The following is a 25,902-nucleotide window of genomic DNA, read 5'->3' on the forward strand; positions in this document are numbered from 1 at the left end:
CTTGGCTTCCTGCTCCATCTCTTTTGATGTTCAGCAGTGCATCCTTGTTCAATTTCCTCCTGTGCCCATGCATGTAGGTCATGCACCCAAGTAGGATCCATTTGGTTAGTGATCCAGGGCTGTTTGTGAGCAGGAATACTGGTTGAAGCCAGGGCAGGTTGAGCTGCAGAAGGAGGTTAAGTCAAAGGAGGTTGAGTCAAAGGAGGAGGTTGTAGTACAGGCCCCATTAGCTCATGAATTGAAGGTACATGTAGGAGGGCACCTGGTTGGGCGGCCATAGATGTCTGGAGGGCTCATTGGAGCTCTTCAATCCCATTCTCCTCATTATCAAGTATGTAGTCCAGCAGGTCAGCCTGTGCAAACTCAAAGTCATGGTCATGGTCCATTCCATCCATGTCCTTGCTACCTTTAGCATGAATTGCACATCCACCCTCACCCTCACAGTGCTTTAGGCACATGCAATGCATACAATGCAGTGCCCAAGGCTTGCAGCAGAAGGGACCCTCACATGGTGAGCCCTTCCTGCACAACCACTTCCCATTTGAAGGAGGGACAAAAGACAAGGGTGCTGGCTGCATCCAAGTGGGGGGCTGCATTGGCAGGCCAGCAAAGGATGATGGCAGCATATTTGGTGGTGTACTTGGAATTGTCGGCAACTTGCTGGAGGAGGGTATGGTGGCAAGAATATCAGGGTATCATAGCAGCTCAGGGAAGAACTTAAAGTAATTACACTGTGGGTGCTGGTGGAGGCACATTAATACAGTACTGCAACATAAATTGATGAACACTTACCCTTGCCATTGGTTCCCCAGCATTGCCATTTCTGTCGCTCTGACAGATTGTAAGTGAGACAGCAAGACCACAGTAAGTGCAGTCAACCACAAGTCCAATTGACGATATTTGCAGGATGGCACCTGGAATACTTGGCAGCTGTGAAGCTGCAGCCAATGACATGTTGTCTATGGGCATAGCAGGCAACTAGTGAGGGATGGATAGTGGGAGATGGAGGGAGAGGCTGACAGTGGGGCAGGTGATACTGACAGTGGGATGACAGGAGTGATGATAGCAGGAGAGGCTGACAGCAGGGCACGTCAATATGTGGGAGTGAGGATGGTGGGCAAAGCTGACAGCAGGATGGTGGAGTGAGGAGGAGAGGGGATGGTGGGAGAGCCTGACAGCAGGGCGTGTCAATATGACATAATATGGCGGCTTTGACAGACTTCCCGGCATTTTGCGAACAGCCACTGACAGATGTCCCCCATACCTTTGACACGGTCTGTCTGCATAGACCTTACGCGGACCGGCCAAATCCCACATTTTCTGAATATCAAGGAATTATCAATTCACTGGTGCCGGGTTCTTTGTCAACAGATTTTTCAGGGCATCGACTTCATTTTCGGAATTGTCATGGTCTGACAATGGAGTGCTTCGCCTGGGTCTTTTTGAGCGCGCCATGAGCAGGTGAGAGTTATTAATTTTTTTCGGGGTCGAACTCTATATCTTTAATACCAGAATCATACTCAAGGTTGTAAAAGGAGTCGATTGCGCTATTTTTCGTGATTTTAGGCGCTATTTTAATGACCGGCCAAATTTTGGGGTTTGAGTGACTACAAAGACTGTTATCGGCAGCTTGAATGAAGCTTTGTTCGTCTTCAAATGGTCTAATCATGCGTAAGGCGTCGTTACTGAGGTCTTTCAGAAGGTTGTGGGGAAGCTAACCATAGTTGTCGATTTTGCGTGTCCGCAACTGTATACTCATTTCGGTCACGAGGTTGGGCATTGGGCGTTGGGCGTTGGGCTTGGGGCGTTGGGCTTGGGCATTGGGCGTTTTAACTTTGAGTGTCCCTATTAAATATGTGATACTTTACCAGGAACCACATACGCAGCAGTCTCCAACATGACTGAGCAGCTCCCCCCATATACTACGCTTCCCCAGCCAGAGCCCGAATCACCGCAGTACACTCTTCCAGAGACATTCAACATCGGACGACGCAGCACGCAGCACCTCGTCCGCCCAGATCAGCTCAAGGCCCATCTTCAGCTTCTGGCAGCGTTCAGCCACCTTAAGCAGCAGGTCGTTGCCAGCGAGAGCCTTGTCGCAGGATTAGAGTCGGACAGTGAGAAACGTTGGGTATGGTTCGTCAATATGGCCGTAGAACGGTACGTGTCTTACTAGCGTTCTGCGTGCGCTTGCACTGATAATCCTTTGCACTGGTGGAGTGCAGGTTTGAGAGGTGGTGTTGGACAATCAAGCAATATGATACGGTGGAGCAACGATTACCTCCCATTGATGTCACTATGGTGTGGCACGCCTATCTCCTGAATCCGAGGCAAGCATGTTTTCAATTCCCCATGAATGATGAACCTTACATTTTTCGGTCACATCTGCAGCTGGTATGCGGAGGACACCGCGCGGATCTCCAAGCTCATACCTCTCACTCATTTCACTGATTACTTTCCTAACCTCCTCGTATGCCACAACACTTTGAACAATGTCCCGAGCTCGCTGAACGTTGTGTCAGGCTAACCCTGATCTACTAACCACTGACGCACCACGACATGAACGCGTCTCTGCTTGGGAGCGCCTTACCAAATCACCGTATGACCCATTTGCATCTGCTGCGGATCTCACGCACAAATCTATCAAGTGCCCCTACTGCGATCGCACTATCCTTTCGCGTACGTCCCTTATACCTTCATATCATGGAAATATATTCTGACAGCCAGCTGCAGCGTTCTTGCAGTCCAACGGGATGGGATACGCCCAGAGCAACTTTAGCGTCAAGTGTGAATGTGCTGGACTAATTACCAAAGAACTTCTCGGCCTATACAAGTTTGCGAAGAACATAGTTGAACGAACAGCGCCTGATAAATATTTGGCGTGGGTGTTGCGTTGCTGACCATGTTGAACGACATCTAATATATACACACAGTGGAACTCTGCATACGCCACTTAGCACCTACGACACTAGGCGCGGAGACACGATCAAGAAGCGCGTCCTCAGCTCGCATATCATTTTTAAGAAGAAGAATGCAAGTAATCCCGTGCGCCAGATCTTGATAAACGTCCGGTATGACGCTACGCGCATGCGTACCGTGCTGAACAAGCACTTGAAGCCAAGATTGTATGTCCTATTTTTGTTGCACTGAATACGTTTTCTCATTGAGGGACAGGTTGAATAAGATCATGGGTGCCTACACCGACGACAGGGTATTTTCACTCGATTTAGTCGGTGCTGTGAGCAGACCTTTAACACTGATCGTATTCAAGGACTGATGCTACAAGTCTAGGTCCTCCGGCAAGCATCGTTTGTGGAGAAGATGGATAACCTTGGGTGGACCGAGCCAGGATATTTTGTGAACGAGGTAGATACGGTGGTGCTACAACATTGCACAGCTCGGTATCACGCGTGCGTACTCGCTCCTTTTTTTCTACGGACTGCACAAAAACATTGCTCTGCAGCTTTTTGAACATCATGGCTGAGTCTCCTGCCTCGTTCTTCGTGCCCACGCTCGATATTGATCTTGCGTGGCATACTCATCAACTTATGGCGAGTCGGTATCAAAACGACTGCCTCTCGCTCGTAGGACGATATGTTAATCAGTAGGTGGTGTCACGGGCACAATGCGGAACACATAATGAATACTCATTTTTCAGCGATGATAAAGTGGAAGAAGGTCAACTCGCGACCTCCTTCGACATTACCTGTCGTGCTTGGAATGTAAGCTATTTCCTTTGGAATACGACATCCCCATCAAACTCCTCTAAATCGTAGGACCGTTATCGCGTACCCTACATGCACTGCGGGTGTCCACTGCCAGGAGACACAATCGGCCAAAAGCTCCGACGCCTCCTCTCCTCTCAAACCACTAGTAATGTGCTTTTACTCCCTCCCAAATCTGACGCACGTGCTGCTACGCACCCAAGCGATCACAACGCCGTGTTTGCCCTGCACAACATGTCCGCAAGCCTGCGTCAGCGGGAGAACCGCGCGCGCAAGGCAGAGATGCGGAGGCTGCAGGCAGAGCGGAACGGGAGGGTTGTGAAGAGGGATGGGGATGTTGATCATGGGATTGCATTTTTATATCCTGTGCCGATGTTTTATTACTACCCTGGTGGGTGCGTTGCTGCTGCTGGAGCGGTGGTGAATGGAGGTTTGGGGTGTGCAGCGGTGAGTGTCGTTGTGTTTGGATAATGAGGGAAGCTGATATTAGGCTTACAGGGGGCGGGCGGCTGCTCGGTTGGTGCTGGTGGTGGTGGGACGGGATGTGGTGGTGGTGGTTGTGGGGGTGGGGGTTGTGGAGGTGGAGGTGGGGGTTGTGGAGGTGGAGGTGGAGGCGGGGGTGGTTGTGGGGGCGGGGGCGGGGTGGCAGGCGCAAGCGGGGGTGGTTGTGGAGGCGGAGGCGGAGGTGGAGGCGGTGGCGGTGGCGGTTGTGGAGGTGGGGGCGGTTGTTGAGGCGGGGGCGGAGGTGGCTGTGGCAGTGGGTAAGTCAGACTGCCCGCAATGTTTTCTTGAACCTTGAATGTCTCTATGTAAGCTTACTTGTGGTGCTCTGGAGATGTTTGCTCAGTATCAGATACTGTACTATATGATGATTGGTCTTCATAGCTGACAATACAACTTCGCGCCATCTAGCAGTAATGTTATCAATCCCCACGAGTTTGAATTCATGATTGAGGACATCCTCCGCATCTGCGAAATGAAGCGGCATGTCCATACCACTAATTGAACATAAAAAGGGAGGTCAATCGACAACGTTGATGTCGTAGCCTGGATCCTTTGTTCAGGTAAGGCAGACGTTCCGGAGGAACTTCATCACTCAACGAACACCTCAGTCATCGGGATCCTTGAGTTGACAGACCTGTTGTAATTTTTTCTCATGGAAGGCATCATAATGGTTCAGTTATTGCTCAGGCATAAAGACAAAACGGCATTGACGTATTCCTTCTCATAATCCTGTCGTGTTTTTCTTGCTAATGAATGAGAGACCCTAATGACTAGTGGCCGCGGTTAAGATAGACCTCCAAGAATTATACACCCGAAAAATGTTGTCAGCAAGTTTTGAGCCAACTCCAGGAGAAACAGATTTTGACTCTGTTGTGGTGGCCAGGACAAAGTTGAGATGAACCTCCGAGGAACTATCCATGAGTGAACTTTCAAGCTTCAAGTAATATTTCCGAAAGAAAAGGCCTGTTGTCAGTAGATTTCGAACCTGCACTGTTGAAGAGAAACAGATTTTAATTCTGTTGTGGTAACGACTTGCCTAAGACCAGTTGAGATGAGCCTGCGAGGAAACCATCACGAGTGAATGTCAAGGTGTATTCCAATAGAAGAAAAAACCTTGGCGTGAGCAGGTTTCAAACCTACAGTCCAAGAAACAGATTCATATTCTGTTGTGGTAACCACTTGGCCAAGACCAATTAAGATGGACCATCCATGAGTGAATCTGAGATGGCGAATCAGGCCAATCTGAGTGCAGCCCGGCGTACGCCATCAATCCCCGAACTGTCCGGCGGACTGACTCCACAGACTTTCTGATTACGTATAGTCTTTGGTCACGAGACAGACTTGGTGCCGTACCACTTGCCACTAACGTTGAGGAGGACCTCCACAGTCACCAAGTTAATAAAGCTCACAATGGAAAACACCGCAATCACACACCGAATCAATCAAGGGAACGTTTCCTTTTCTCTAACTCGTCATTTTTCCAGGTATTCACCACATAAAGATCCCCTTGACTTGTCATCGGCGTCGCTGACGATCAACCCACCTTATCACAAGCTTTCCGATCTGCGGACCAGGAACACTTACTTGTTCATGCAGCTCCATGACGATTCATTCCGTCCTTATGACCTTCCAGGGTTTGATACTGGTATGGATCGTGGAGATCCACCAATACACCCGCTGTATCCCCCGTGCTCCCACTGTTCACAAGGGTCTATGAATCAATGCAAAGAAGCGGCGTGCCCCATACTAGAGATGACCTCGCAAGTGCACTGACCAGTGTGTCGTCGTCGCCTGTAACGATCCTACCCACCCTGAGCCTAGTTGCCATGTTGCTGATGGTGATATAATCTGCGACAGCGCATGCCTCCCTGATGAGGACTGCGGTAATTGCTCTGGTCTTGAAGAACTGGTACGCTATATCTTGTATCTGCACGCACTTTCTAATTGTTTTCATTTTAAGCTGCAATGCTGCACCGACTATCATTCTTATCTGTCCCAGCCAAAATCCCTTGACCCAAGCCTCACACAGTTGAACTGGAACCCACAGTCAACGAATGATTTGTGTGGATGCGACGAGAGCGACTACAGCGAACAGCATGTTTCCCAATTCTTGCCAGAACACAGTGACATAGCCCGGCCTTTGGATGACGCATCTCCCGAATGCACAGTGTCATCTACTAGCTCAGCATTTTCTTCACCCCACATTTCCCAGGCGGCAACTCAATTTACACCTGTTGGCCTGCCACAACAGCTGCCGCAGTTCTCACCACATATGTTTGCTTGCTTGTGGGCGGACTGCAAGGCTACGTTCCCGTCGATTACGGAGCTAGTCGGGCATGTCAACTTGGACCATCTTCGTCCCCCAAATTTAATGAAGGAATCAACCCCTCAGCAGGTATGCTCAAACGTTCCTCGGAATCAACAATTCGACCCCAACGCTTTGTCGTGCCACTGGGGAGACTGCGCTATGTTGCCCTGTGCAGAATCGATTCCAAGTTCTTCGACAACTGCATTTACGAATACTGTCCTTGACGTACTTACCACGCATTTGATGCAAGATCATCTTGGTATTAATTACCCCTTCCCGCAATCGACGACGGCGTGCACTACACCACCACCGAAAACACCACCAACTCGCACGGAAAATATCACCCTTGATGAATCACCCACAGACCCCCTTCCCTATCCCTCACCTCGGCACAAGTCTTATTCACCAGACTTTCCATCCACAGACACCATCAAACCCTGTAAATGGAGCGGGTGCATGCAATCATTCTCTTCTCCCGATGATCTTACAAACCACATCCTCTTTGCCCACATCGGTGGCGGTAAAGCGCACTACGAGTGTTGCTGGGAGGGCTGTTCTCGGAATGGCAAGCAAGGATTTTCGAGTAAACAAAAAGTCGCGCGGCATATGCAGTCGCACACGGGACATAGACCATTTAAGTGTAAAATTTGTAATGCACATTTCTCGGAAACGGCAACGCTGCAGCAGCATATGCGGAGACATACCCAAGAGAGTATGTACCTTTCCGTTTTCTGTCCTTTCGCGTTCGACAGTCAGCTTATTGGGCACTGTAGAACCGTACGTCTGCGATTTCCCCGGGTGCGGCAAGGCGTTCGCTATTACGGGTGCACTGACGATTCACAAGCGGACGCACAATGGCTCTAAGCCGTTCAAGTGCAAGTACTGCGAGAAGTATGGGTTTCTTCCTTTTGGTGTTGAAGTGCTGATTCATTGTCTTTATTCAGGGCCTTCGCTGAGTCGTCGAATCTGTCAAAACATGTAGGCTCTTTCGTGGTTATTATAAGTCTAGCTTCTGAATCAGACTATGTTTCTAGTTACGAACACACACAGGTGCACGCCCTTACCCCTGTCCTGAGAGTGGATGTGGAAAGTCTTTTGCGAGGCCGGACCAACTTGCGAGACACATGATTGTACATAGAAGGAAGGACCTAGCCTAGACTGGGGGCGGAACACTATGCATCTATGTCGAATTTAATCTTATTTCATACAACCCTAAACAACAGTGGGGTGGCTAAATCATGTCGAGAGATAACTATGATCGTTATCCAACATAAAGAGGATGACAGTCATTGATCAAACATCGACGATTTGATCATCGCTACCTAGTTATCATCTGCTTTAAGCGGCTCAGCACATCGAATCGGACCACACAAAGTCATGTTGCCGTTTCTTTCCTCGCGCTTCAAATTCGTTCAGCCATTTTCTCGCTACGTCTACCTCTGGCTTCTCAATAAACAGCTTCGATGGTTGGCGCGTCACTCACATGTTTTTAAAATCAATCCCGTGAGATGCCTAAAATACCATCACTGAGCTAGTGCCTCCACCACAACTTTCACGCCCCATGCCCCAGGATCAGCGACCCGCTCAGCTTTCAGTTTTATGCTATCGACATATGCGCTCCTCCCAGCCTTCGCCTCCATGTCTTTCGTCCCTTCAGCAGCCTCTCTAGCGGCCTCCACGGCTGCTGCAAGGCCGGACGGCAGCTCACCGATGAACGCAGCGAGAGGATCGACCAGTGTACGAGAAGGAGGACGTGCCCGGGTGTAAGTATACAAACGATCTAAAGCCGCTTCTAGCGCCGTGCACCATACTTCTTGTGTGGCGATTGAGGAGGGGCTTTTAGCGAGCGCTTGAGCGAGTGCAGAGAAGAAGATTCTGACGCATGATGATTTTGATGTGTGAATCAGACCATAAGTAATTTCACTGACGAATAGAGGGCTCCGCTAGTTCCTCCCATCGCATCCTCAGCAATACGAGAGATTGTGATGACACTGCCAAGTACATCGTTGCCGGAGATGCTGTTTTTACCCAGAGCCTCAAGCACAGCTGTATAAATATTGAGCATACACACGCATATCGTGATCACAATGTGAAGTACCTGTAGCACCACCTTTGAGCGTAAGTCCGCAGTCCCCATCACCAGCTATATTGTCCATGCGAGTAATCTCGGGCTCAGCAGTAATGAGGGCCCGGCATGCACGCTCTACGGCGTTGTTGAATTGATTGATATCGGGGGCTTTGAGTGAGGCTGACCAGGCTTTCGCGTGGGTTGCAGTCGGGAGGGATGAAGAGACAAATGGTGGCTTTGGGACAGACCTAGAGGACCACTTCCATCCTGGGGTATTTGTACTGTCATCGAGTAAAGAAAGTATGAGATCAGCGGACGGAGTTCCTGTGTCGTTTGCGGCGGGGAGAAGGAGCATAGTAATTGAAAATCCGGGCATGTTGAGACTTGTCTAGCAGGGGTCATCGTTAATTCTAGCAAACCTAAATGGGTTCAACGAACCATGAAAGAACCAGAAAGTAGGCGAATGATTTTAATTCCAGATTTGTCTAGAGCACGCTTCACTTCGGCGACTATTCCGCCGAGCTCGAGTTCACTGAGACCTCCGAGATTATTGACGAGGAGAACAACACGGTCTGTGCCGTCGTTCTTGAAGGGAACAAAAGACCGCTCTCTGTCTGTTGTGGAAGTGATCATTTCGAGGAGAGTGGGGATGAGCTCATTGAGAGGTGGAACAGGAGAGACGCGGCGGTGACCATTTTCGTTGTGAATTCCGAGACCAATTTCGAGCTCATTCGCACCTAAATGTGTATCTGGAACAGCAGTGCCGGGGACCTGGATGGAGCGATGGAGTATCGTGAATATGACGATGACCTCAATACCCGAACATTGTCTCGTACATGACAGTGGTCCAGACCAACACCTATAGTGCCGAGCCTGGAGGAAACGTACTGGGCGACATCGTAGACCTCATCTACAGAGGCGCCTGTCTGTGCGAGGGCACCTGCAATTTTGTAGACGAGACAAACACCAGCGAGACCACTGTGGAATGTTCAGGTGATATAGTGGACTTTTGAGAGATGTCCACACCGTCTTCCAACAATATTGCCTTGGGTTCTTCCTACAGCAACGTCATCTCCTACGATGACAAACTTAACACGGTCAGCTTTGTCAGGGTAACGGGCAGCATATTCTTCTTTGGCTAGACCAAAATTGAGGACATCACCGGTGTAATTCCTACATATAAGATTCGTGAGCGAACCATACCACAACAATCTTCACGATGAGTCGTACTTGACTACGATGATGGTGCTAAACGCAGTCACTGTTAGCAGATGAGATTGCAGCCGTAACAATGAAATTACCCTTTTTCGTTGTCAATTAAGTCTATTGCACGGCGAACTTGACCAGCGCTTGGAGAGGCAAAGACATTGCCACACACAGCAGCTTCATGAATGTTGGTCAGGTCACGGGCGCATAAAGAATATAGTGATTCTGCTAACCGGTCAAAGCCCCCTGGCCTGCATCCAGGTTAATGTGTTCTGGAATGTGATGCGAAGGCTTATTTACCTACAAAACCTGAGTGGGATGGCTCATGGCCAGAGCCACCTCCACAGAGGAGGGCAACTTTGGAGCGATCCTGATCACCAAGGTACACGACTACATATCTTTTTAGCAAAGGATCCTAATCATCGATCCGCAACGTTACCTCTATGGATCGGATCAAGAGCTAGATGTGTGTTGATTGCACACAGTCCTTCTAATGAATCGAGCACAAGAGAGGGTGCTGTGTTCAGGAAATGCTTGCCTGCGTTCAAAGTTGGCTGAGCAGTTACAATGACATGAAATCGATAAGGCCTTACTTTGTACGACCATGATGACTGTGGGGTGGGAAGGAACGAGTTAAAAAGCTCATGATTATATAGACGCGATAGGCCGTAACGCACCTGACCGTGACGTAGTACCAGGCCCTAGGTGGCTTGTCCACGTGAGTCGTTCTGCAGCTGCAACCGCCACCCAAACCACTGCTCTATAATACGCACCTCTTGTGGAGCTCTATGTACTGAGCGAGTCCCCAAGCAACCAAAGTCCGGCTCAGACAAGGCTCATGAAAAAATGACTTCGTAGGTGAGTTGTCACCACCAATGATACTAATAGCACTCAAGTTGTAGTGTGAACTCAAGTTTGAAGTGCCCACTCTCTGTTTATAGTTGAAGTGAAGTTAATTGAATTGCCTAATACTATGTATCTGTGTCTACGTAAGTACGTACTACTCGACGTTGGGCTCATCTAGTCCTGCTCCTCACTACCCTCGTTATCATTATCCCATTCCACTCATCACTTTCATCTCTTCCGCTTGCTACACTCTGCGAGCCACAAATACATCGATAACAAACAAAAGAAGAGCAAAAGGAATGTTTGAACGTAGTGCTACTTCTCCGCCAAATTTTGTAGAGCAAGTTCGACGTTAACAAGCTTGAATGGCGCATCAATGAACAAAACGTACACAAATAAAGGCGGGCAAGCTCCCGGAGCAGACTTACTTCTGAGTCCGGGTACTGAATTTTAGACCGTACAAGGTAAGACAAAGGTAAGAGAACAGGAACAAGCCCCTCGGTCATGCCGTATGTGGCTTACAGCAGGTCGCAGAACGTTTGACTCGGTGGTTGGTCCGCTTGGAGTGCTGATCAGCGAGATGCCGATCTATGACTTGATTTACGTCGTGACTGGAACCGAGATTATCGGACGAGGCCGTTCAAAGTCTGGCCATAGTGGCACAGATCGACAGAAGAATGAATTATTTAGATACCTGTATTGAGTGACATACCGCATGCATATTACACTCCTGGTTGATTTTTTCGGTAGCAAACTCAAAAGTTTTCCAGTGCAACATGCTGCTATAACCTGTTGCCGTCGGAAGCGCGTATGGGTACGCATGTTTCCTTGAAGCGAAAAACAAAACGCGAATATCAAAGAGAGGTTTTTGTACATATCCGGCGTGCTTCGGTGGTTGAGCGCTGGCCCATTTTTGAGAACGTATGAATATCGACGGAATATTGAAAACAGAGATCGGCGTCCTGGTGTACACAGCACAAGTCTGTGACTCGCGGTTACTAATATGCACGCGTCGGATTTTTATACGATTCCCAGTCTGCAAACGCGATGAGCATACTCCGAGTGTCCATTTTTGAATCTAGACTGTGAGGCTTACTTACCTACAAACTCTGTCGAGTCACTGCCAAGGGGCAGAGCCGCATGTAATAGGCTCCACCATGCTGTGACATATCAGCTAGAGAAATTTTACTTACTGGGCTCATCGAAGATCACTAGAAGCAAATCATGATCAAGATTATGACTCGAGGCAGCTGGCCAACCACGAAGTCCCTAAGGGCCTGGACAGCTGCCGTTTGTTTCTCAGTTTGTTTCTCAGTTAGTTTCATTTACCACAATATATACAAACAGCAGTGACATAGGGTTTAGTCACACATACTAAGGACTCAATGCCGCCTCCACTGGCAGCAAGAGAGCAAATTCACCGGTTCTATGTCCTCCGAATGGCAGCAGCAACGGTTATCCAGCTCATAATAGGTGCTATAATTGTTTACATGACCCCATTTCTCAATAAAGAGCCTTACCATACCTCAATCCTCTCTGGGCATGCATGGGTGCAAGAGCTTGTCAACGGACATCCCAACCGGATCAAAAATGAGCTTGGGATGAGAAAGGTCGTATTTCATGCACTTGTACAGGAACTTCGGGCTTGTGGACTTTGTGATTCAAAGTATATTTCACTTGATGAACAGATTGCTATATTTCTCTACACCTGTGTGACTGGGTTATCGAGCTGTCATGTTGCAGAACGCTTCCAGCACTCTCACACGACAATACAAAAGTATGTTCACCTTGCAAAGATATTTGTACTACCAGTAGCCTCACACAGGCCTTATCAGATATTTCAAGAAAGTCCTACTTGCCATATCTTCGGCTCCATTCTACAACAAATTTGTATCCCTTCCGCATGACAATGCACCCATACCAAAGGAAATATTGGAAAATTCTAAATTCTTCCCGTACTTTTCAGGTGCACTCGGGGCAATTGATGGTACCCACATTGCATGCTGCCCGTCTGCAGCAGAACGGCAACTATCACGAAACCGCAAAGGTGGTGTCAGCCAAAATTGTCTCGCTTGCTGTTCCTTCGATCTCCAGTTCCAGTATGTCCTCAGTGGTTGGGATGGATCAACATCAGACTCGACACTCTACAATAATGCCCGGCTCACAGACCTATATATTCCAGAAGGGAGATATTATCTCGCAGATGCTGGGTTTGGGATATGCGACTCACTCCTTGTCCCGTACCGAGGTGTTCGGTACCATCTGGCTGAATGGGGGCGAGCTGCAGTTCGGTGAGTGATATACGACTCACTGTAGTGTCTTCTCAACGCTGTGACAGGCCAAAAACGTCAAAAGAAATTTATAATCTCCGGCATGCTCAAGCTCGTAATGCTATTGAGAGAATATTCGGGGTGCTCAAGAGGCGGTTCATGATACTGGTACACCCACCAGAGTATAGTATGTCGATGCAAGCTCGCATCCCCCCAGCCCTATGTGCGATCCATAATTTTATTCGCATTCATGATCCGACAGAAATAGAAGAATTTGCCGATGAAGACATTGTTGACTGCGATCCAGGCGAGTCTAGAGGCGACCTTGCAGAGGGACCAGCTGACCGTGAAGAGAGGCAGCGGGCGACTGAAGACAGAGATCATATCGCGGTCGCCATGTGGGAGGACTACCATAGGATTTGTTGCGCTCGTCAGAATACGTGAATAGAGACCTACAATACTAGTATTTGAATCTACAGAACCTGCCGGTTAATATGTTTGATTTTTCTATCAACAAAAGACTTCCTTGGACCGTCATCTGTCATGACCATATATGCATCAGCAGCGCTGACGTCCATCTGAAATGCTTCAATGAGCGCTGCCATACTATCATTGTCAAGATGCTTTTCTAGCTCCTGTGCACGTCGCATGGCCACCTGTTTGCGCTGAGGTGACAGTATAATAGATGGGCTTGAAGTGTGTGATTGCGACGAGGCTCGGAAGATGTCGCTGAATGCTGAAAATTGGTCATTGATTGCGTAGAGTGCCCCTGCTGATCCGCTAAACTGACGGCGTTTCGATGGTGGACCAGAGCTTGTAGTACCAGATCCAGAGGCAGTGAGGGAGGGTGTTGAAGACCGGGTAGATACGAACTTGCGCTTGACCGTGGTTCTGACAGGAGTCACCTCCCAAGGAATAATATCGTCTTCGTCGTCGTCCTCAGCCACTACCTCTCTCTCGGCAACCGTTTTCCCTTTGTCACTGACCATTCCTGCTACTCGCTCCTGGTCCTTGACATACTCATCAACTAACCGCTCTACCTCATCTTCCACAACAGGTTGAGTATCGTTTCCATTGGCCTGGTCATCGTCAGGGGGTGCTTGTTCAGACTCAAACATCTCATGTCCAGCATGGAAGGCGTTGGTACCGCGAGGGCGTTGTGTGCACATGAGTTCATCCATCTCGTGGAAGTGTTCCCAGCCCTTGTTGCGAAACGGTTTGGTATCAGGACGTGTCTGCAAACTCATAATCATATCAGTACCCCTCTCATATCATAACTGAAGCGCACCTTTGCAAATGCCATCCAACGAGCGGCGTCAGCAGGACCAATATTCGCACCAAGTTCATCATCCCATGAAAAGCCTGATTGAGATTTGATATCGATAATAGCGGCATATTTTTTTTTGCACTGTGCAAATTACAATCAGAATATAATCTAGCATGAGCAGAGAACGTACATTTAACCACTTGTTCTTGCATGATTGCCAGTCCCTGCCAGATCCCCCTACATGGTTTTCCTTCGAAACGCCATCTGGCGGCTCCTGCAAATGAGTTGATGCGCCAGTAAAAGTAGACTGTTTGAATCCTGTCCCATCTCCACCTTCAGCACGGTGAGCTATGAGGTATTCGAGAAGGCGGGATGTCTCTTCGACAGTCCAGCGAGCAACTGCTAAAGTCCCGGCATTGTTTGCTGAAGGTACAGTAGTCTTTTTCTTTGCCATAGCAGCGGTAAAGGGAGGTATGAGTGGGCATTTGAGACCGTCACACAAAGGTCACTGTTGGTCACTGTTATGTCACAAGTGCCACGCCACATACAGAAACAAACTGAGAAACAAACTGAGAAACAAACGGCAGCTGTCCAGGCCCTAACACGTTGATTCGGAATCATGTTCGACGATTTGTATTCCCCGTGGGAAAAAATAGTTACATACGCGTTCTTGTTTGTCGAGGAGGTTTCTCATTTAAATGTCATGAGTTTGCCATCACCTGCAGCATCACCTTCCTTAAAATCAACAGAACTGATTTCCGCAAGTCGAAAGAGACAGCGGTCCCAATCTATGCAATCAGATTCTTCGTCTTCTATGAAGCGCTCTGCTTCAGAAGGCCCCTCATCAGCTACACCTGTCCCTATCATGACAGATCCTATATCTTCCATTGATTCTGCAAGAGAGCACGAGATTGAAATTGACGCTTACATGGCAGAGCAGGGTGAAGATATCTCAACTCAACCAGGTTCTCTTACCATCGAGCAGAAAGTGGCGCGCATCAAATACCTACGTGACAAGCCTATGGTCGCGGGCGACACTTGGTATATCATATCTCGTCAATGGTTCAGACATTGGGAGATCGCTTGCGGAATCTTGTCAGACAAGTCACTCGAGTCACTGCAGGAGAAGGATATCGGTCCACCAGACAACTCCTCTCTATTTGACTCCCAGGGAAATCTTATCTCAAATCTAGTCGAACACATTGACGTCGAGTTCTTACCCGAAGAAGCTTGGTCTGAGCTTGTGGCTTGGTGCGTGTTACTTCTCGACTCCATTCACTTTTTCATATCCCTTTAGGTATGGTCAACCGATTAATCCGCTCCCGCGATCCGTCATAGCCAAAGCCTTTTTACAAACCGCCTTGGAACTCCGTCCTCCACGTCTCAAGGTCTTGGTGCTCAAAGATCTGGGTCCCGATGGTGATATCGCAGGACCTCCGCATTCTTACGTTACTGTCTCTATCAAAGACCCAATGAAGACACTTTTCAAGGCGCTCGTCTCTGCTGTCACCGCTCGCAGCAACATTCCTTACAGAATCTGGAAGATTGAACCCGGCGAATTCCCCGGTTCTCACTTTTCCGCATCGAAACTCGCATCGTGGGGAGCAGAGCTAGTGAGTGAAGAGACAGACAAGACAGTTGAGGACAACATGATTGAACCGGAAGATCCTTTCGTGGTCGAATTTCAAGAGGATGGTGTTTGGATTGTTGACGCTTCTCAGGTTGTGCGAGCACCTCCACCTTCAGCAGTACACGTACCGCCACCTCTCTTTAGCAATGACAACGATTTCTTCAGCCGTCTGAGTAACCAACGAACATCAGCATTTCAAAACACTCAACCTTTTCGCACGCCGTCGCCGTCGCGGCGAGGCTCTTCATCCAAGGCGAAGGAGTCATCAGTCGCTCCCTTCAAGTCATTCGGATTTTCAAAGGGCAGCAGTAAGATCATCCAAGAACCCGGCACCCTCGGTCTGGGAAACATGTACGCCTCGTTGCCAAATAGTAATTGATCCACTGACACAAGCGTAGGGGAAATACTTGCTTCATGAACTCAGCACTCCAATGCCTCGCGCATACAAAAGAATTGACGGATTATTTTCTTTGTGAGTGTTTCCCTCGGGTGATGGTCAGTAACACTAACATCTTATCATAGCTGGCGTCTATCAAGAGGAACTCAATCCCGATAACCCGCTTGGGATGCACGGTGCCATCGCAGAGGCGTTTGGGCTTCTCCTGCATCGTATCTGGGCACGAGATTCAACGAGCACTTCGTACTCGCCGCGCGAATTTAAGTCGCAGCTGCAGAGATTTGCCCCTCAATTCAGCGGATACCAGCAGCACGATTCACAGGAGCTGGTTGCGTTCCTACTGGATGGGCTACACGAGGACCTTAATCGTGTCCTGAAAAAGCCTTACGTCGAGAAACCAGATTGGGAGGGAGGCGGTGATCTCGAACTCGCCAAATTAGCTCAGACGTCTTGGGACGGATATATGAAGCGCAACGATAGCGTTATCGTCGACCTCTTTCAAGGCCAATACAAGAGCACTCTGGTGTGCCCCGAGTGCGAGAAGGTACGTATTGCGCGAACCTTGACCATCCTCCGCTGAGTATCGGTTTTGCAGGTTTCTATCACATTCGATCCATTCATGTATCTCACACTTCCTCTTCCCGTGAACAAAAAGTGGTGGCACGTGATCCATTATGTTCCGTGGGACCCGTCCCTTCCTCATCAGAAGGTAAGATTTCGGTTTCATCCTTCATTCGTTTCGCTAAATACAACGTACCAAAAGGTCCTTGTCGGGATAGGTCGCAACAGTGCATTCAAAGATCTGAAGCATCTGCTTGGTCGATGGATGGGAGTTCGGCCCAAAAGAGTCAGTACATCCTCGCACAGTATTGAGGTTCCCTGCTGATCACTTGAGCTCCAGTTGCTAACCCTCGAAGTGTTTAATCACCGTTTCTACAAGAATCTCGATGACAGCATCCTGTGCAGCGATATGGCCGATAACGACCAGATTTTCTGTTTCGAACTACCCTGTAATTCGCGCCAGAGTCGCTCATACAAGCCAAAGGACAATGATCCTTTCATCCTTCCTGTGATTTTGACGGATGTGGCCCCTCCTCGTCCCTCCTACTCCAATTATTCTCGTGGTACAAATAACTTTGGCTGTCCATTCATCGTAGTGGTCGAAAGAGACCAAGCAGGATCTGTGGATGCCATGTATGATGCTGTCATCGAACGCCTACGACGATGGACGGTCCACGAAAGGGACTTGTATACCTGGCAAGCCAATCCTTCTCCCAGTGATGCTGTCACGATCCCTATCTCAACAGTCTCGCCTATCAACTCTGTCGCAGAGATCAAAGAGAATGGGGATGTTAGTGAAGTTGACGGGATGGTCATTGAAGGCGACATCGCAGATCAGAAAATTTTCGGCGATGATGATTCTGGGATGGAACCTGACGCGTATATCGTTGGCACAAAACAAGGCGTCTTCAATTTACGCCTTTATACTGGCTACAAGGATTACACTGCAGGTGGCTATGGTTCCAACAACGGCCGATCCGAGCAGTGGGAAACCCGCATTGAAGACATTGAATTGGGAGCTCCATTACTGAAGGAGGGTGACGCTTTCCTTTGCGAGTTCGATGAGAACATGAAGTCGTACTACTTTGGCACTTCTCAGTTCGAGAACTCGCGGTGGGATGAGTGGGTGCTTTTCAAGCATCCTGAGTACTTGGCGGCCAAGGAGGTGGCTGCAGCACAGAAGGCGAAGGGGATAACACTTGATGATTGTTTGGCAGAGTTCACGAAGCAGGAGCAGTTGGGTGAAGATGACTTGTGGTACTGCCCGCGTTGCAAGAAACACCAGCAAGCTACGAAGAAGTTCGACCTTTGGAAGGTCCCGGACATTCTTGCTGTGCACCTCAAGCGTTTCAGTAACAACCGTACCCTTCGCGATAAGATCGATACTTTCGTCGACTTCCCTATTGAGGGTCTCGACCTTACTGCTCTCGTTGGTGAACGACAAGTGGGGACTAGGCTTGTGCAGAGTGGAGCCGACATCAACGAGCTTGGAATCAGAGATGTCGAGGAGCCTCTCATTTATGATCTCTATGCCGTCGATGAGCACCTGGGGGGACTTGGTGGTGGGCACTATCGCGCGTATGCCCTCAACCATGTGACGGAGCAGTGGTATCACTTCGATGATTCGTATGTTACGCGGTCTGATGCCAGTCACGCAGTGGTAAGTTTAATTTCTTTTTTTTTTGGCGCCAATTAATCATCTTCAAAGAATTCCAACGCCTATCTGTTGTTCTATAAACGTAGAAGCAACGCTCCGTTAGGGGGCAAGACTAACGAGAAGATAGAGGAAGCTGGTCGTAAAGCTGCCGCCGAAACGGAGGAAGAAACCGCTACAGAACCGGAGGTGCAGCTTCCGACACCTCCCAGTGAGAACGGCGCAACTCCCTTTCCCTTTCCCTCCACACAACAGCCTAGTAATGCTGGATACCTTACGCCGCGGTCCAATACAAGGTCGACTCCTACGTCATCGCCACCTCCCCTTGATGATGGTGATCCGACAACGTTGGAGACGCAGAGCGATGATCTGATTGCTGAGGATGGTCTTACTCTTTGTCCTCTCGAACTCGCGTCTCATCAATTTGATTTCCCCGACCCGTCAGCGAGGGCCTCTCCGACGTCCTCGGTCGAGGTGGAACCTGACTATGATGATAACCCCCCGCGCAGTTCGTTATTCCGTGCACACGCAAATATCGACTCTTGGGTTGGTAGTAGTCAGAATGGTTTACCCTCACCAGCAGTTTCTGATCCCGACATTAACCCATTTTCCGACATGAATTTGCAGAAGAGTGCTGATGATAGCATGGACATTTGACGGAATACCACGATTATAGAACTATGAGTTGTAATTTACCTGCATAATCCCGTATCTTAATTAGTTACTACTTAGAATGTTTCCTTTCGGATACTTTGCACAGTAGAGGCTTAGGGCGTGGGTGATACCTGCTTGACTTTCACAATAAGCAACCTTCCCTGTCCCACCATAACCAAGGTTCGCTACATGAGCAGGCTTCATCCAGCGTTGCTCTATCTGACAATATATAACCCGACTTTACGTCCCAGTGAAGAGGTATCTAAAGACGACGAGGATGCAGAAGAGCAAGCACAGATCCTTTTCTACACTTCACAGGAGCGCGCTACTTCGCGCGACAAGATGCTAAGGCAGGTCGGACTTGCCAAGGCGCTCGTCAATTTCTCTGAGTAGCAGTCCCAGGTTTTCCCCCTTGTGCAAGATACTCATCACTTAGCAGGATATTCCATCCGACCGACTCTTGCCACAATGTACATTCCCAGTCGAGAAGGATGATAATGCTCAATCCTGAACCTGACTTCTGGATTCACGCAGTACGCCGGCTCTCGATCTGTTGATGCGCTCTCATGCTAGTTTTTGCCAGGCGGTAGAGCTTGCAAAGACACCGCGGATGCTTCTGCCCAAACCCAAGGATAAGGGCAAGGGTAACGGAAAGGGAAAGGGAAAAGAGAAAGAGCAAGCAAGCGCTCTGCAACCCTCTTATGACTGTCACGACGGCTCACTTCACGATTACGCACTTCGCGCGTACTTGCTCCGGGGATACGAGCAATTCAAACTTACGCATGGGTCCTTCACCTTAATTTTGAATTCCCTCGGACAGGAAGCATTGGAGTTGCAGCTAGAAAGATTCTTCACTGTATGGGCATGGTCATGGGATTTGAGCAAGAGTCTTAAGTTGAACGACGACCTTGGTGCGTTGTATCTGGGCATCCCGTATCTACCGCCGACTTGCTGATTGGACTTAGGCTTGTCGCTTCATCCGTTATACCCCTCTATTCTACCTCTACTGGATACCTTTTCATCGCAGTTACCAGCTGGACTGGATGCATTGTTTCTTTCTCCTCCTCACGTAGTCCCGTCTACAAGATACAGACAATCTAATCATCCACCCGCACTCTCGCGACACCTTCTATCTCTAATTCCACGCCATCTACCACGCCATGAAGCAGATGATCGCCCAGAAGCCTCTTCACCCACTGAAAACGGAGCGATTGCAAACACGGTAGCTAAAGAAGTCAGTTCTAGCAGTAACTCCTCCGGTGGGTTCTTGGGCATGCCTTCTAGTCTCGCCATGAGTATGGGTGTTCGGAACTGGAGTTGGCCCGGGGCGTTGACGTTTGGGAAGGGCGCTGAACGAAAATCGCCGGTGACAGAACGAGAAGAAATTAAACCTAATCCCTCTGTGACCGAAAGTACAAGCACTGTGACGGAAGTTGACAGGGGCGCTTTGGAGGATGCGATGTCCTCCGCCGGTATACATGGCCTGCTGGGGAAGGCAAATGATGGATTATCTGTCACAGAACCTGATGCTGCGCATGAAGGGCGTCCGGAGGTGGACCACAGCGGCGACACTCCACGACCTTCCCGAGTCCCATCACCGCTTCCCGTAGATGGCTCATCTACGTCTCCTCTTGAGTCTGAGAAACCTGGTCGTTATCGTCAATTGGACTTCGCTTGTACTTTCGTGTTTCTACCTGAAAGCAGTGACCCGTTGGAAACTCGCCGAAGGCAAGTTATACATCTAAGAGTAAGCACGATCTCGTACTCATTCTCCCTTGCGTTTACATTACCTTGCTAGTGTCAAAGCTTGGCCGTGGCTATCATAGCGGATGCTGATAATGTAGAAGACTACGACACGCATGTTATATCTGAAGCTGCATCTCAAATGCTACATGACGTTGAGAACCTGATTCTTGCAGAAGCGAGGCGGTACGTATAAGTACTTAGAGGAGAAGAGCAAAACTCACATGGGTACGCGCAGGATTTCTGAGATCTTGCCTTCGGCGACAAAGATTTTGCAGCCCAAGGATAACTATCTAATTGGTTTTGACCACTTTACGACAGCCAGTCCTGACTTCATTGCGAAGTCGGATCACCTATACAACGGAAAGCAGCTATTGGAACAGTGCGTATTACGCCTTTTCTATTCCAGTATAATTTTGACGGCCTTGCAATAGGGAATTGCACATCACCGAAGTGTTTTCTCGAGGTCAACAACCACAGCACTGGCATGTTTCGAAAAGAGACAACACCTGCGGGGAAGAAAGGGAGGTTTTCCTTGAGGTTGCTCGGAAGGAGACGAGCTTATCTGACGTTGATAATATCCTTCAAAGGCTTCAGTTACACTCATTTTAGCTTGCATTAAGGATACTCTTAGACCCTCCCTCAGGCTTACAGACATTGTTTTGACTATCGTTTATCTGGTCGACGATTATTGATCAAGTTACGGATACCTATAGCCTAGCGATAGTTATTGTATAAAACCCATTAATCGCACCCATTCTCTGTCAACTTCCTCGCAACCAAGCTTGATCTGAATCATATTTCAGAACGCAGATCGATGCGCGCCCTTGGCTATTGGTTTTCCAAACATGTGACTGACGTGTTCATGCGGAGCGCTGACTTATGTAAATCAACCAATCTATATACGAGCTCGTCACGGAACTTCATCTCTTATTAAGTGTCCAATTTACGTGTATCAGCATTTAGCACTTGCCAAGATGATATTTAGTACCCCTACTGTCTTGAGCGGTACCGCCCTCGTCACCATCACTGGATACCTCGCCGCAATGGAAACACCTTCCTTATGATAGGCGGTCAACCCCCAACCTTCCCCTACAACTCCAAAATTTTCCCTCCCCTGCCTCGCCGCCACGTTCTTCAAGCGGGCCATCTTCGACACTACCCGTCAGACACTTTACGACGCGGACGACCGCCTTTCTGTTGGCGCTGCAGTTTCAAAGTTCTCCCCCGACGGTCTTCCTGGTTCTTGCCTCACAGAACCGCGAAGAAACTACTCAGAGACGATTTCACCCCCAAGGACAACCAACTCCCTCCCGCTGGTGACAACATGATTGATATCTACACGCCCGCTTCATCACGATTCCAGAGGTACTGTAAGCCTGGCGGGCTTACCACGTGACGGACGCGCTCGGCGTATTCGCTCCTGATCAAGTTAGACACCGCGCCTCATTTACTTAGTGTTTGGCCATTTGATGCTCATCCCTATATACATACAGCATCGTCGGTATCTACATCTTATCTTCTCACCGCCTTGTCAATCATACGCTCTTCCATGTTATCGTTCCGTCTGGTAGTATTGCCGTCGACGTGGCAGTCTTCCAGGTACAAGCGCTTCTCCATAGACTCGGGCGTGACCCTTGTGGCCGATGACGACTACATCAAGGACTTCGATGTCTCCGGAACCCCCGACTCATCCACCACAATACCAACAGTGCCTTTTTTCTTCAGCATCAATCCACCCTCATTCTATCGCCCTACCGCCCAAGCCTCTAGATACAGCGCGCATCGCCAACCGGCGTGACATGATCACCAAATTAAGTACGACGCTCATCTTAATTTGTTAGCATTGTGCTCGTTTGCGTGCCGGACGCGCATGGACTTACACTGGTGTGCAATTTCTCATGACATGCACATCGCTTACTGATTTCAAATATGCCATCTTGAGCAACTCCATGACGAGGCCAATGCCATGGCCAAGTTCGGCCTCATATCCACGTTGGCACTCCCCAACTAGAGCGGTACAAGCTAATCCATAACGCTACTCGCATCCCGAAAGACACGCACCGGCCTCTCGCTGTCCTCTATGACCTGGAGCCTTCCACAAGGTTGAAGGCTACCGCCTGCCCCCCACACTGTCTCCACGCGCCGGCTATTATTTCCGCAAGATTCGATGTCAGGGGTCCCCTACGACCGAATCCTGCAACAACCTATTGGCCTCTGTCCGCAAGACCTGAAGTTCCACCGCCCAAAAAGTTGAAGATCACTATTGGAACCCACCATTCGCAGTCCCGCACGTACCTCTAGTCTGAGTCTTCTGTTTCCCTCACTATTCAAAGGTCTCTTGATTTCTTTTTCCCTTTATCGGCATGTACTTGACAGACAATGGACTGCTTCATTCTTTTTTACTCGTGGACTCCTTATTTTTTCCTTTTTGTCGGTATGTGACAGGCGATGGACTGTGCATTTCTTTTGGTACTCATGTACTCGTCTCTTCCATTTGCATTACGGTTTGATTTATTATTGACAATGTTCCACATTTGTGTGCACGATGATCAGTTACATATCGACCGCCTGTAATTCCAAATCCAGTTTATACTCTTGTGTGTGTGCGCAAGTGAAACGTGATCAGCCTCTTGCTTCGAAGTACAATTTGAAAGTGAAGAATACACAGCTGGTGCTATTGTGCTGAGTGTTAGTCAACAATGTGTCGTTTGTCGGAAATTCCGTCACTTGGTTGCTGAACCGAGGGAGATTTCCGACATCCCGTCGATATACGATGCAGCTGACTGACCTTCGTTCGGCGCTTGTTTCAAAGCATTGCAGATGCGACCGCGAGTGTTGCATGTGCCTCTCGTTGTTGTGACCCAAGCTCAGGCGAGCAACACTCAGATACATAAGACCCAGGCAAAACAAGTAACTAGAATCTACCAATGCGCCAATGTCATTTCCGCAGTTCCAGAGACTTATGGTCATCGGTCAAGCAGAGATGACATCAGCACAGTCTCGGAACTATCCCATATTAGTGGGAGTCGGATTCATACATGTGTGTGTAGCCAGTGACTGTACAGGGGGTCTCCCGATCGTTCTTTCCATTTAGGTCACCGAGACATTCCTAGCACAAAACCCAAGCATTCGAATTGGAACGGCCTCACGCTGCGCACGGACGGTGCTGGTTGATCACGTCCTTCGCTAGTCTCGGATGTTTGAGTAACACATCCCTACAGTAGTCGAAGTTTAAGTCATCTCCTAATTCGTGGAATCGCTGTATCGTGTAGGAATTTCCGCTAAGAATGAGCAGCTAATTCATGCCATGTTCATTTATATTTTTTAGCGATACGTACTGTGGCCGTGCGGGATCCAGCAGGTCTGCTGTAAGGCTGTAAGCTCCGTCGTCTGTGAAGAAATATATCGCCGATGCAAAAGGAGCTCTGATCAAAGGGCAAGCCAAAGGCCGACAGTCCCGTTAAACACGGGTAAGCCCAAAAGAGTGGAAGGAATACGGTCGGGTGAAGGGCGATCGTGTCCAATTAGGGCACAAGGGGGGCTCAGCTAGATTCGATGCTGGGCTAGGGGTCGGGGTTAGTCGTAGTGATCGCTAAAGGTTGAGGCGTACTTGCTAAGACTTTATATATCATGCCTCAATCTTTCGATGAACTTGCACAGCGGGTGGAAATTCCACCCGGTGCATTTTTTTCCGGTTGGGAGAACTGGTCAATGAGCGACTAAATTTGTAGATGCGGTTCTTACCTGTGAAGCGCATGCAGAATCTTGACTAAATTCCTGAAGTTGTCAAGTTGACATTACAGTCACACCTACATTGGCATCGCACTCATTCCGCATACGCCTCTCCGAAAATATAGTGCGGCCATAAGGCACTGTAGGCAGCTCGTTTCCTATTGCAGGTTCAACGGTGTCGCCACTAAAGAGTGAGAACAGAAACGAAGTCATTCACAAGCGAGGTGTCATTTTCAACCCGACATCCGCGGATTACAAAGGGAAGACGGTCCATGCGAGTTCATAGTGTTCCCCCTTTCACTTGCTCTTGGTTTACTATGCTTGCTACTATCTAGAATACATTGGAACAAGTGATAGTGAAAACGATAAATCTAAGCAACTCCTCTGCGTGCTCACAGATAAAATTCTGGTTTTTTAGCATTAATGCCGTACTCGGCCAACGCGGCACTCAAGTCATCCATGGTCAGCGCGGTCCTTGTCTTATCCTAGGAGCAAGCCATTTTACGCAAGGCAAGGCGGTGAAAAACAATGACGTACCTTTGACCCTGGCCCAGTGAGGGGGCCTCGGGCACGACCACCAACGGCGTTCGTACGTATACGGGCATGCTGGTAGGCATCGGCAGCAATATCTGATACGAACTTCTGTGCAGCCAAGGAAAGCAGGCGTTTTCTGCATAGAATGAACGTAATGAGTCTATACCAGAAAACGTCTTTGGATGCTCACAGCCGCACGTCTTCGCATTCAAACCCTACCCTCTGGAGATAATAGTCTGTTACTTCATTGGGAATCTGGACAGCACTTTCAGCTCCACTTGGATTACGAAAGTTACACGCGTACCAAGGGTTCATAATCGTCAAGCATAACAAGGAATTCAGCTAGAGTGCGATCCTTGCGAGCCTCCTCGGCTGCCTGACGGGATTGTGGTTGACTTGTTGCAGTTGTAGAGGAGCTTGAGCCTGCAGCAGTAGTAGCGGTTTGGGAAGACTGCGGCTGAGATACATCAAGAAATGTTCCTGGCGGGTAGTATGTATAAGGAGAAGGCTGGGACTGTGCCGTTGGCGAGTCTGCAAATGCTCCTGGCGTCGACATGATCTAGAAGATGTTACAGTGAGCGCCGGAAGAAGCCCGTCGGAGTTAGTCAAGCGAAATGGCGGCAGTATAAAATATTCCCACATGCAATTTTTATTTTGTTTTCATCCTCGACCTGCGTCAAACTCGGAGATGGTGAGTATTTCCTATCGATCTATCGATTTGCTTGAACCGTTGGGTTCAGTGCTAGTGTTGTATATGATGTTTGAGGCATTTGGCTTTAGCAGGAGCGCACCCTGCGGTG

The 25,902-nt window shown here is 48.9% G+C and overlaps 8 protein-coding genes across 8 annotated transcripts; 6 read left to right on the forward strand and 2 right to left on the reverse strand.

Annotated features, from left to right (window-relative positions):
* Positions 1-1,870: 1,870 nt before the first annotated feature.
* On the forward strand, positions 1,871-4,282 carry BJ212DRAFT_1381845 (uncharacterized protein). Its single transcript, XM_041336671.1, has 12 exons — positions 1,871-2,160; positions 2,226-2,330; positions 2,392-2,470; positions 2,523-2,679; positions 2,734-2,881; positions 2,934-3,125; positions 3,175-3,238; positions 3,292-3,410; positions 3,464-3,604; positions 3,659-3,720; positions 3,747-3,748; positions 3,777-4,282. The coding sequence occupies exons 1-12, from the start codon at positions 1,898-1,900 to the stop codon at positions 4,194-4,196; spliced, it is 1,752 nt and encodes a 583-aa protein (XP_041188673.1). The 5' UTR covers positions 1,871-1,897; the 3' UTR covers positions 4,197-4,282.
* A 1,231-nt stretch (positions 4,283-5,513) lies between these two features.
* Positions 5,514-6,277, forward strand: BJ212DRAFT_636879 (uncharacterized protein). Its single transcript, XM_041343712.1, has 2 exons — positions 5,514-6,138; positions 6,190-6,277. Exon 1 carries the CDS (start codon positions 5,640-5,642, stop codon positions 6,000-6,002), a length of 363 nt encoding a protein of 120 aa, XP_041188674.1. The 5' UTR covers positions 5,514-5,639; the 3' UTR covers positions 6,003-6,138; positions 6,190-6,277.
* Positions 5,992-7,694, forward strand: BJ212DRAFT_1280560 (uncharacterized protein; the record flags this gene model as incomplete). The annotated part of the gene is made up of 5 exons (XM_041331563.1): positions 5,992-6,138; positions 6,190-7,249; positions 7,311-7,428; positions 7,482-7,515; positions 7,572-7,694. Coding segments are annotated over 5 exons (1,482 nt in total), but the record flags the coding sequence as incomplete, so codon positions are not given.
* A 52-nt stretch (positions 7,695-7,746) lies between these two features.
* Positions 7,747-10,541, reverse strand: BJ212DRAFT_1381855 (Dak1 domain-containing protein). The gene is made up of 13 exons (XM_041336672.1): positions 10,405-10,541; positions 10,251-10,349; positions 10,112-10,201; positions 10,045-10,062; positions 9,907-9,988; positions 9,836-9,853; positions 9,632-9,778; positions 9,442-9,583; positions 9,044-9,376; positions 8,636-8,993; positions 8,466-8,583; positions 8,021-8,412; positions 7,747-7,970 (listed from the first exon to the last, which is right to left on the reverse strand). The coding sequence occupies exons 1-12, from the start codon at positions 10,415-10,417 to the stop codon at positions 8,061-8,063; spliced, it is 1,770 nt and encodes a 589-aa protein (XP_041188676.1). The 5' UTR covers positions 10,418-10,541; the 3' UTR covers positions 7,747-7,970; positions 8,021-8,060.
* Positions 10,542-14,898: 4,357 nt separating this feature from the next.
* On the forward strand, positions 14,899-19,210 carry BJ212DRAFT_1381870 (uncharacterized protein). Its single transcript, XM_041336673.1, has 8 exons — positions 14,899-15,445; positions 15,492-16,175; positions 16,223-16,296; positions 16,347-16,765; positions 16,817-16,930; positions 16,985-17,068; positions 17,123-18,442; positions 18,491-19,210. The coding sequence occupies exons 1-8, from the start codon at positions 14,985-14,987 to the stop codon at positions 19,091-19,093; spliced, it is 3,759 nt and encodes a 1,252-aa protein (XP_041188677.1). The 5' UTR covers positions 14,899-14,984; the 3' UTR covers positions 19,094-19,210.
* Positions 19,211-19,256: 46 nt separating this feature from the next.
* Positions 19,257-21,684, forward strand: BJ212DRAFT_1381872 (uncharacterized protein). Its single transcript, XM_041336674.1, is given in 8 exon segments — positions 19,257-19,479; positions 19,530-19,623; positions 19,674-20,001; positions 20,056-20,837; positions 20,889-21,014; positions 21,064-21,215; positions 21,268-21,500; positions 21,511-21,684. The coding sequence occupies 7 exon segments, from the start codon at positions 19,280-19,282 to the stop codon at positions 21,443-21,445; spliced, it is 1,860 nt and encodes a 619-aa protein (XP_041188678.1). The 5' UTR covers positions 19,257-19,279; the 3' UTR covers positions 21,446-21,500; positions 21,511-21,684.
* A 64-nt stretch (positions 21,685-21,748) lies between these two features.
* On the forward strand, positions 21,749-22,356 carry BJ212DRAFT_637105 (uncharacterized protein). The gene has a single exon (XM_041343713.1). The coding sequence runs from the start codon at positions 21,897-21,899 to the stop codon at positions 22,230-22,232; it is 336 nt and encodes a 111-aa protein (XP_041188679.1). The 5' UTR covers positions 21,749-21,896; the 3' UTR covers positions 22,233-22,356.
* Positions 22,357-24,960: 2,604 nt separating this feature from the next.
* On the reverse strand, positions 24,961-25,658 carry BJ212DRAFT_1484851 (transcription initiation factor TFIID 23-30kDa subunit-domain-containing protein; the record flags this gene model as incomplete). Its single annotated transcript, XM_041340876.1, has 4 exons — positions 24,961-25,053; positions 25,106-25,238; positions 25,293-25,357; positions 25,407-25,658. 4 exons carry the CDS (start codon positions 25,656-25,658, stop codon positions 24,961-24,963), a joined length of 543 nt encoding a protein of 180 aa, XP_041188680.1.
* Positions 25,659-25,902: the final 244 nt, after the last annotated feature.

This window comes from Suillus subaureus (assembly GCF_016647635.1).
Source record: "Suillus subaureus strain MN1 chromosome Unknown BJ212scaffold_37, whole genome shotgun sequence".
Lineage (NCBI taxonomy): Eukaryota > Fungi > Basidiomycota > Agaricomycetes > Boletales > Suillaceae > Suillus > Suillus subaureus.